Genomic DNA, 11147 nt, shown 5'->3' with positions numbered 1-11147 from the left:
GCTACTACGGACGTCAATAGTGCACCAGAACTGTTTGGTTACAAACAATCTTACAAATATCGTTCTTTGTGTTCAGCAGAACAACAAAATTTACACAGGTTTGGAACAACTTGAGGGCGTGTAAATGATGACAGAATTTTCCTTTTTTCCATGGCGTGAACTGTCCCTTTAACACTTTCCAACAAAGTTGTATTTGTCAACATTAGTTAATGCATTATCTAACATGAACTGACAAAAACGATTCTTATACAGCCTTTATTAATCGTATGTTATATTCAAAACATGAATAATTGAATTGGCATTAAGTAACATTAATAAAGATTAATAAATGCTGTAAAACTTATTGTTCACTGTTAGATCCTATTAATGCATTCACTAAAAATGTTGACAACTACAAAGTGTTTTATATGCAAACTGCATGTACAAATATAAGTAAATATTTACATGCATGTGCATTTACGGTAGCATATGTGTGCATTTTATGTAGTTTGATGCATTTAGTCATGTTTGTGTATTTTACATCCAATTTGGTTTTATACAGTGGTATCTAAAAGTATCTAAAAGTCCAAGGCCTCGTCCTTGTAAAAAACAAGTGTTGCTTCATGTTTAAAATGTTACCAGCAGAACAATTTAGTTACTATGGTTGTTTGATTAGTGACCTAAAAACAATGCAGTTCTAAATAGTTTATGTATCTTACTTATCAAACATAGTCTCAGATTTTTCCACAATTTTTTAACATACGAGGAAAAAATATTTTCTTGACTATCTATTAACACCTTTTATTTATGTAATAACACATTTAAGGGTCCAGAAAAAAAACCATTAATGATATACATTCTTTACTGCAGCCTGTGGTCTTTGTTGTTTGGCAGTATATAAATTTGTTTAGGGATGAGGTTGGCACGTCAAAACGTTTGATAGGTCAAAAACTGTTTAAGATGAACACAGATGCTGGATTACTTATCCAAGGCTGCACATGTTTCTTGATCAGTTTAAAACCGGCTGTAAGGAACCTGCGCTCCAAAAAAATTATTTGTATGTATTGTGCAGGTATCGGTCTGACAGAGGTCACAATTTAAAACATCCATTAGACAATCTTGTCTGTTAAAAAAAGTAAAAAATGGAGACGTCTCCACAGGTAAGGGATTTCTGAACTCTTAACACACCAAAGTGCCCAAACCCAGGCCAAACACTAGTAAACCAATGACGGTTTCACCGGATTCCAAGACCCACCCGTGTATCCACACAGAATTCCATCGGCTCGAAGATGGGAGCCAAAATGTACAATATTCACAATATTTACAGGGTAAGTGTTCAATGTGAAAAAGGGGCAAGTGATCAAGCAGTCCTGCGTTAGTTACCATGCCATGACGGTCATTTGGTCTCTAATAGACTTTTTATATCTTTTATGCCATGTTCTGATGCAACTTCGATCACATGGTCTAAAGCGTTGAGTCGTCCCAGAAGCCGAACCATCTCCTTTATTTTTTCCCTATAAGAAACATAACTTCATTAGTTAAAGTAAAGGATAGAATAACATGTCATAGTGAGTGCATTCGTGATATAGGCCCGGTTTCACAGACAAGGCTTAGCTTAAGCCAGGACTAGACCTTAGTTAAATTAGGATATTTAAGGCACTTTTATAAAAATGCCTTAGAAAAAACATTACTGGTTTGCATCTTGAGACAAAACAATGTCACTGACATATTTTAAGATATGTCAGGGCAAGTTATTTTCAGTTTAGACAGGTCAAACATTCATTTTAGTCTGGGACTAGTCTGAAGCCTTGTCTGTGAAACCGGTTAATAATGTTATATTGTCACATTTTGTCCCTTTCTTGACTTATTTCTGTTATATCTCCATGTGGCCTCTTCTTACCTGGCGTTTCTTTTCTCTACGTCCGTTCCTGCCACACAGCTGCGATAAACTGAGCTGGCCACGTGTTTTATGTATCTGCAAAAGTTCTCCAGCTGAGGAATAGTCTGCTGACCCTTCATACTGCTGAACCACAGAATGGGAAAACTCTCGACCACCTGGGTGCAGTAGAGAGGGAGTAAATAGCCAAGAAATCACTTAAGAAAATGTAACCCCAAAACATTTCATTATATTTTATATAACCATGTCACAATTTAGAAGATTAAATATATTAGCTATTGTAAATAAACTAAGGAAAGGATAATGTTCAAATGTGTAAAGAAGTTTATAATGTTACCTTGCGACATTTCTCCACACATTCCTCGGTGACGTCGGTGGACTGCAGGGCTGAGAGGATGTATCTGTTCAGTGTGCTGTCCACAGCGAGCTCTTTCAGGGCCGTCTGAGACAGGATCCCATCCCACATTAGGATATTTCCCAGTAACTGAGCACAAGAGTGCAGGAGTGAGAGACAGAGAGACAACCATAATGTAAACAGATTCGTGCATGGCAACTAATCTAGGCAATAAACAACATCAGTGCATAAAAACACTAGTCATACCTTCACACAAGACCAAAACTGCCTCTGGGCGAAGAGGTATGGAGCAGAGTTCTTGTTCTCCATAACACTAATAAAAAAATAAGAATTGAAATTCACACAGATAGAGAAAACAAGAAGCAGTGAACATTAAATATCCATATAAAATACAATAGGCAATTGCATTACATGAGAAGCATGACCCTTTTATACATACTTTTTTGGAAACAGAGGTACGAAAATGTCATCATCGAGGGTCCGTCGTATTCGCATGACTATGATCCTCAACAGCTCCTAAAAGATAATGAAATAAACAAGAGAAGTTGTTGTTATCCTTAAAGCCAAAATACGTCATTAGTAACACAGTGCTCTTAAAAATCAACCAATAGTTTGGAGGCAGGATTTGTATGTCTGACCAAAAACGGATATTACACATTTGATCACGGACCTGCGTGTTGCGGTTGTCGCCATGCAGCACAGTGGGATAGTCTTTGATCACCCTCCGCATGACAGCCACCAGTCTAGACGTCTGACTGCTAGAAAGTGGATCCCACACCTGATCTGTCAACACTGTGAGAGCAACAGAAAGGTCAGAAATCACATTTTGAAGGTTATTTGTCTTTATGAATGAATTGCACGGAACCATTAGAGCCTACTGACCTGCCAGTTTGGGAAGGATGATCCTTTCTACAATAGCAGGCAGAAGACTGTTATCTACATCTTCCTCTTGCTTCATAGCACTCTGCTCATCACAGCCGTAGAACAGCAATGACTCGAACCACAGAATGTTTTCAAAGTTGGGACACTCCACCTGCACAGAAGAATGAAGTGTCATTTTTAGTAGCTAAAGCATTCTATTAGCAGCACAAAGATATCATGTAAGGCAAGATAAGTTTGATCACAAGGCATCTTCCTCACCTCCAACGGAGACCACGAGATGAGCTGCAGTCGAATGAGAGGGCTAAAGAGTTTGGGCAGACAGAGACCGATATAAGCATCCCTGTAGCATGTAAAATACAGCTTCTTCCAGGTCTCGAAGTGCGTCTTTATGCTGTCCAGAGAGTGGAAATCCTCCACCACATCTTCAAACACCTTCTTTGATTCCTTAAATATGCGTTCTGGAAGAGAGACCACAAAGAAACAATACTTTACCCATCCCTTTATATAAGTTCAGATCATATGTTGTATATATCGTGTACTAGAGGGGTCACCTTTCTCGAGGTTGAAGCTGGTGATGTCAGTAGACGTCTGCTCGTCGTCACTGGACAGTCCCTCCTTATGCTCGGCTCTCTTGCCGCTCTGCTCTCGCGCTTGCCTACGCCGAGTTCTGTCCGAGAACAATGTAATTACAGAAACGACCATTTGTGAAGCTATTTGCAAATTTTTAATGTGTCCTTTCTTGAACATTATATAACTTTTCCATTTCTAAATCTGCGTTTCGTAAATACGTTATCTCTTTCGGCAAAGAAGTGAAAACGTGATGTTATTATAGTCCTGTGTCAGCCACCATAGTGCTTCGAAAGGGAGGGGTGGAGTGAGCCATTGGTTGCAATTCGCAACCTCATTGCTAGATGGTGCTAAATTTCATACACTGGACCTTTAACTGAATTACATGAAATTGAATACTGGTCATTCGTTGGTCACTCAAACGAAGAAACATCTAGGTGCATACCGTCTGGCTTCTCTTTCGGCTATCCTTCTCTGCTTGGCAAGCTCTTGATAAGCCGCGCGATCTCGTCCAAATGAGTCCAAGCTAGGGGCCATAACAGCCTTACCTGAAATAGAAAAAGCTGCTGTTAACTTGCAGCTAAAATCAACTTTTCAGCCATGATTCAACATTTACTAATGCACAATTGCCCACTCACATAGAAATAATTTGTTTCAAAATCAATGAGCATTTTTGAAGTTCGTATTTGTATTCAAGTATTTTCTGATCTCTGTTCTGATGGAAATTCTTCTATCTTACCGGTTCAGCATCCTAGCAATGATTGCATTCAATGTAAACACTATTTATCGATTTTACTTTCATTTCACCGACATCCACACATAGGACAAATCATTGTACCAATTGTTCCCATATGCACTGAACTGTAATTGTATATACTACAGTCACTGCAGCTAAAGGAAACGGGGGGAGGGGGACAATGAGGCCATTCAAATAAAAAATAAAAACCTTCAAGATGGACTGACTTGAAAGGCTGGAAAACTCCGATGATTCATCTTTAATATCATCCTGTCTTCTCTGGACGAGCCGTGATGCCTGTTGCTGTAGTAACTGGTGCATGGCAGCCTCTAGCTCCAGAATAACAGGCACCTGAAAGATATGATGGTTTTTGTGACAGCTGAAACACATACAGGGGGTCCGGAAACCAAAACGGGGACTCTGTGTGTACTGATGTGGCATGGGACAGACTTCTGATGCCTAATTTCACAAAACAGTATGTAAAAACTATAAGGTGATTAAACTTTTTGCAAAGATTAATACTTTTTTTAATGTTATAAGGCTTTTTGGTATTCTGTTCTCCATGCCCCACCAAAGACACCATGATTTGTGTACATAGCACTTCTTTTTCTGAAAGAAACCAAGCGTTTAGAATCAAAACGTATAAATACAAGTGACCATTGGCCAGATAGAAAGCCCATCTCTTGATGCTATAGTTTCCATCAGCTGTGAGAAAAAAAGATGGAACATTATACCATAACCAGTGTATGGAGTATGTCTTTGTGGTGAAAATGCCAAGTTTACGAAATAAAAAAATTCCTTCCGAGTGATATTACAAAAGAATGAGAGGTAATTTCTTTACATTTTTAAGTCCATAGTATATAAACCTTACTCAGACATAAACAACATGAGAAAAGGCAAATCACAACGCAATCTACATTGGCAATAAAAAAACAACATGAACAGTAAATCAAATCAGGTAAAAACAAAACACCAAAACAAAGTGTGTAAGCATATGTCATGATCTCAGTCTCACCTTTTCACTGAAACACTCAAGCAAGTCTCCAACATACCCTCGCATTTCTTGCAAGAATTTATATTTGTCTGCGGCCTCCTGCGAGGAGCCCTCCAGGAGCTGGGTGGTCTTTTTAGAGTCCTCCAGCTCCTCCTGGATCTGCTCGAAGCGCCGGGCACTGGAACTGTACCCCTGACGCATGAAATTTAGCCTGGTGCACAGGGGAATCAAAAAAAGATTAATTATTAGTGATAAGTGAATTAAGAGGGCGTTACTGGGGTCGCACGTGTCCTGACTGCAGGTGTCGGCTATGTTAAACCAAAGCTAAATGACGGTCTTCTATGCAATTAGAATGAAGGTAATGGAGTCCGAAACAAATAAATGGTGCAGAGTTTGAATAACACATTAACATAAAGAGGTTGGTAAACTCCTTCATTGTGTATTGTGTTCTTGGTGCATCTTCACATGATCTTATGCTGGACGTCCACCTTGCAATTTATCTTCATTATGTGAATAGTGAAGATTTACAGAAAGTGTGTCAGATAGATCAGGACATTTCCAAATCCTATCAGGCTTCAATACCTTCATTTATGAATAATCCTATAAAATATTGTTGCATTCCCGTCAATACATACAACATTAACAAACTGGACAGTTCTGAACTGGGAGACTGAGGGGTTACAGTAACCGCCGATACGAGGGCAGCTCAGACCGTACCTGTCGTTCAGACGTTTCTTTACCAGATCTGTGGTTATAGGAGTCAGGTCACTAGAAGGAATGGCATAAGGTATTGAAGTCTCTGGTTTTAGCGCCTTGCCGTCTGTTCCAACAGTGGCGGCTGCGTAGGTATATGGCATGGCGTAGGAAGCTCCGTAAGGCTGTGCATCATAACCGCCTTGGTAATACATGGTCGTGTCCTCTTGGGTGGATTGGACCTAAATTACGAAACAGAAAACAAAATCAGATCTGCAGATTTACATGTCATTATGGGTATGTTTTCCAAACTATTCAATATTTTAAAAATACCACAAAATAGTATTTCTGCTGCATTATAATTCACCTGAGGGATGCTGATGCCCTTCCTCATCTGTTCCTGCACCCAGCGACTCACTTCTTCATCTTGTGCATCATCTAGAGCTTCATCATCGCTGCAGTCAACACCTGAATCAGGTGACACACATACACAAACACTAAGGTCAGACTTTGTTTCAAGAAACATCTTTTCCTAAGTCTTGTTTATTTATTATTTAGAGTTACTCAGTTTCCTGACCAATCTCTTCTGCTATTTTCTGCCTCTGACTCTTCTGATTGACGCCACTGAAGACAATTCTCTTCTCATCCTCATCGTCGCTGCCTCCTTGTTCGTCCTCGTGAACGAGACGCTTGTTTGTCACCTCGTTCTCCACCAATGGGGTGTCACCCCCGAGCTCTCGAACCATCTGCCTACGCTTACGAGCGGCGTGGATGAACGCGGCATCTGGGATCTCACCTATGTGAATGTATGAGATTTATTATTGGTGTAAACAGAATGACATCTCATGCATTTCAAATGAATCACAGTTTCCTCAGAATTCTCATTTCATAAGCCTGTTTAAAATAGTCTTTGTTTGGCGTATAAAATGATTGTGATTTATGACCGCATGAAATGTTTGACAACATTCAATGTTTGTACACAATACCTCGAAGTAGGAGTTACATGTGTGATACCTCTTTATGTGTTGTAACACTAAAAACAGCCTAATCATGCTGACTTCTAGAACTTGCTCTACAGGTCTCAAGATGGTTATGGCAGTGCTCACCTGGTTTGAGGGAGCTGAGGGCGGACATAGTCTGGCTGAATGCTCCACCTGCACCCTTTTGATCACTGTCCTCTTCGGTGCTGTCCACCTCCATTTCCTCTTCTCCCTGCTCACTGCTGGCCTCTAAGGGCTCCACTTTAAATGCCAGATTCTGAGCCGCTCCACCTAGAACAAATAAACCAGCGGGCAATGGAACAGGGTCTTTAGCAAGAATTGCAATCCACAATGGTCCAGCAGATTAGATTACCAGGGTTATAATACTCCCAGGGGCTCATCCAAGGTCTAATTGTAACAATAATTTTGCTAAACTGATTCGGTTTTAAATTTGGAGACATGTGTCAAGTTGTCCCTTCAATATGTACAGCCCCATTCGTGATTTATACAGCCCATATGATATAATGAAGAAAACATTGTACCATCAAGTCGTCTGCTTTTCTCCGGTACGACATCAGTGTTCTTTTCCAAATCGTCTTTGTATTCTTTCTTCAGTTGCTTGACGATCTTTTTGCTGTGGTAGGATTTCTTCACATGGAACACCTCCGAGTCATCTAAAATAGTTTGATACATAAGACAGAAAAGAGGATTAAATGAAAGCTTTTTGTCAGACATTAACAATAAGTTTAAATTGGATGATAAATACGTTTAGACTATCTGTGCAAATTATATACAAGTATCACCTAAAATTTCAAAACAAATTATATTCACTAACACTAACTGATCTGCAATTGGGTCACTAACACTACCTTATTTAGTAGGGCTGTGTATTGGCAAGTGCCTCCCGATACGATACATATCACGATAGATGGGTCACGATACAAATATATTGCTATGTATTTCGATACGATACACATTTGCGATATATTGCAATACTTTAAATAGAAAATGTAAAAAGTAGAGCTAGAAATACAACATGCTGTGCACCACCGGGAGTTTTCTGTGAGGATAAGTGTAAAAACATCCCTTACCTCTGCAGAGTGACCATGATGTGTGATGCATGGACCTTTAGATCAGAGGTTTGGGTTCTCAAACTGTGGACTGCACCCCTCAAGTGGGTAGCACAGGGGAATAAGGTGGCTCACGCAAGTCACTTGGCTGTTGTGGTGCATTACAGTTAAAACAATGAACATGGGCAGTATAAAACCCCTGGTTCATCCGTGCTGTAAATGCCCTGGTGTCACATCCGTGAAAGCACAATAAATGTCATTGTTACTTTTCTTAATAAACTTTTTGTCTAATGCACTGCAGTAGCCAAGTGACTTGTGTCATGACTTGCGAAGCCTACAAACGGCATTATTTTATATAACTCATTACTCCATTACTTATTTTGAAAACCAGAGCACACCCACACATCAGCTCTGAGAGCTCCAAGCCTTCTTATATTTTTCTCCATGCTCGCTTCCACTTACTTTTGGCCGTATGTATGTGACATGATTTTAAAAAATGATCGATAGTAGAGGTATCACTATCGATACACTATTGAAAAAAAATTGCGATAGTTACATGTATCGATATTTTTGCACAGCCCTATTATTTAGTATTCAAACGTCTGTTGTAGCTAAATTTTATCCATCCATACATTTTCCCAATGTCCTCATTTGAACGTGCACATTATGTAAATAAAATGTGCAGTTTGTGTCATTTTAAGTGCATTTTATGAGGTACAGATGACGTAAATATGACCATCTACGTATCCATGTAGAAACTCCAAGTGCATTGGATGGAAACAGCCCGACATGGCAATCAGACTAAAAAACACCATAATGACAAACTATTCAAACGCAAAAAAAACGTGCTCAGGACAGTTAAACCATGGTAACCCTAATTTAACCATGATTTGCTACCAAGTTACTATACATTGTTGTTTGATACAACCACGATATTTTAGTACCTTCATCATCCTGAAAGCTCAGCAGACTGGCTTTCGGTTCCTCGCGGTTCTCCTTCTTTTTGATCTTCTCCTTCTCTTTGTTGGACTTTACCAGACCGGACTGAAACCCGTTACCGTGGTTGTTAAGCACGTTTACTCCGGGAGCGGCGCGGGCGGTAACGTTAGCCTCGCTGGGTTTCGTCGAGTCTTCAGCTACAGGCCCTCCGGACTGCTGATTCTCCTCTTTTTCCTCATCCTCCGAGTCGTTCCGCCGCCTGAAATTGCACCTTTTAGCTTTCTTAAACATTGTGGTGTAATATAAAGCGCATCTAAGAAAAGCTGATTTGGATAATTTTGCAAGGCGCCAAATATAATGACAAGTCCACCATTTTGCCGTTGCCGGAAGCGTTAATGTACGTCTAAGAGTTCTTGGAGTTGCTAAACGGCAACAAGAACGCGCTGCTGCCTCCTAGAGGTGCCGCCACGAACAACAATTGATCATGTAGTTATTACATTTCGCTGCTGTCCTTCTGAAAAATCTTATCTCCATATTTCATTTCATGATTTTATTATTTATTTTTTGCCATAAATTATGCCATGACCTTATTTTTAGTCACCCTTTATGTTTGTCACTGGATTTTGCAAATATCATAAAAAGTATTAAAAAGTGCTTGTCAACAGTGCTGAATCATTTAAAAAGTGGGTGTTTTTTCCCTTTCCTGAAAAACAGCAAATTTGGACATCATAGGTTTTGGAAGGACAACAGTGATTTGTTAGTACTGCAATACGTCAGTTTATATGAGATCCCCTTATATGTTTAAAAAACATTCACGGTCTGTTATGTAATTTCTGTTATGTTGCTTTTTTTGGTTGGGATGAACAAGGTGACAAATTACACTTGCTAACTTTTTGGTGATTTTTTTCTATGGGATGACACTGGCATTTATTAAAAGAAACATCAGCCACTTTTTTCAAGAAGGAACTTTATTTATACTTAATTTATATTTAAACGTCTATTTATTAGAACTTGTTAGAACTTTATTAGAACTTAAAACAAAGAAAAATAAGACATAAAATTTGCACACTGTTACGGCAAATCGGCCTTCCAACACGGAAAGAAATCTCGCAGACAAGGGTTCAAGATGCCAAGAGTTCAAATTCACTCGAGCCAACAAAGTGAGATATTCAGAGTTCAGAGAATCAAACATTGTCAATAAGTTTTTACACGTATTTTCCCCACTTTTACGAAACAGCCATTACTACATAGAGAATAGGCTTGTATTATGGCAATATCTGACACATTGATTGAGTTACTAGAAAGAGACGTCTCACTGTTACTGATTAATCGTGCATCTTAAAACTGTGATGTGATAATATTATTTATAGAATCTTTGAATTATCTACATTTATACATTACACAGTTTCACTGCTGATTGACCAGTAAGCCTAAACCCAGGATAGAGAGGCTGGGTAAATGTGGTCTGAATGAGGGTCATTTTGTCAGAAATATCATAAAAAGCCAAAGTTCCTGCACTGTGGTCCACATACACTCCTATCCTAGAGGAGACTTTAGGGCAGGGTAGAGTGGTTATTTTGTTTTGGTAGAATCGAGGAGTTTCAAAGGTACAGCATGACAATCTCCAGGATTTATTGTTTATTCCAAACACACACTCGTCACCCTTTCCCTTCCTGCCAACGCTCTTATATGCCAATAATATAGAAACCCAACCATGACAATCACGCCACTCAACCTCTCAGTAAGAGCGTCCATACACTTTCCTTTTACACAACACCTGAGGACAAAAGCTAAATCTGTCAGGATGATCAAGATACTGCAGATCTTTGTCAGTGCTAATGACCTGTGTGTTCCCCCTATAGAGAGAGGTTTTTATATGCTGTGTTTGGGTCCAAACTGAGATGACAGTAATCTAAAAGAAATAAAACACACAATCAACAAAAGTATTCAAGAAAAGCATGTTCACTTTTTATATGTTTCAATTTGGATTTATGTTTAACATCTTACAACAAAGAGTTCATTAAAAAATTCATTAAAATAAAAGTTTTACTTGTT

At 39.1% G+C, this 11147-nt stretch overlaps 1 protein-coding gene across 1 annotated transcript; it reads right to left on the bottom strand.

The window, feature by feature from the left end:
• Nucleotides 1-387: 387 nt before the first annotated feature.
• Nucleotides 388-9491, bottom strand: paxbp1 (PAX3 and PAX7 binding protein 1). The gene is made up of 18 exons (XM_057321669.1): nt 9098-9491; nt 7626-7757; nt 7210-7374; nt 6681-6899; nt 6471-6571; nt 6128-6345; nt 5432-5621; nt 4644-4767; nt 4126-4228; nt 3665-3780; nt 3372-3571; nt 3114-3264; nt 2902-3023; nt 2671-2747; nt 2478-2544; nt 2214-2360; nt 1880-2034; nt 388-1493 (listed from the first exon to the last, which is right to left on the bottom strand). Exons 1-18 carry the CDS (start codon nt 9381-9383, stop codon nt 1376-1378), a joined length of 2691 nt encoding a protein of 896 aa, XP_057177652.1. The 5' UTR covers nt 9384-9491; the 3' UTR covers nt 388-1375.
• Between the last annotated feature and the right edge of the window lie 1656 nt (nt 9492-11147).

The sequence above is a fragment of the Triplophysa rosa genome, linkage group LG22 (assembly GCF_024868665.1).
Source record: "Triplophysa rosa linkage group LG22, Trosa_1v2, whole genome shotgun sequence".
Classification (NCBI taxonomy): Eukaryota; Metazoa; Chordata; class Actinopteri; order Cypriniformes; family Nemacheilidae; genus Triplophysa; species Triplophysa rosa.
This window is presented reverse-complemented; position numbering and strand designations above follow the sequence as displayed.

Bases quoted from the DNA above. Each gene is read 5' to 3' on its own strand.
- paxbp1 (XM_057321669.1), bottom strand. From the start codon at position 9,383: ATGTTTAAGAAAGCTAAAAGGTGCAATTTCAGGCGGCGGAACGACTCG. The intron at 4,768-5,431 runs GTGAGACTGAGA...CATATCTTTCAG, and splicing joins TTGAGTGTTTCAGTGAAAAG to GTGCCTGTTATTCTGGAGCT. The intron at 2,361-2,477 runs GTATGACTAGTG...TCTTGTGCTCAG, and splicing joins AGTTTTGGTCTTGTGTGAAG to TTACTGGGAAATATCCTAAT.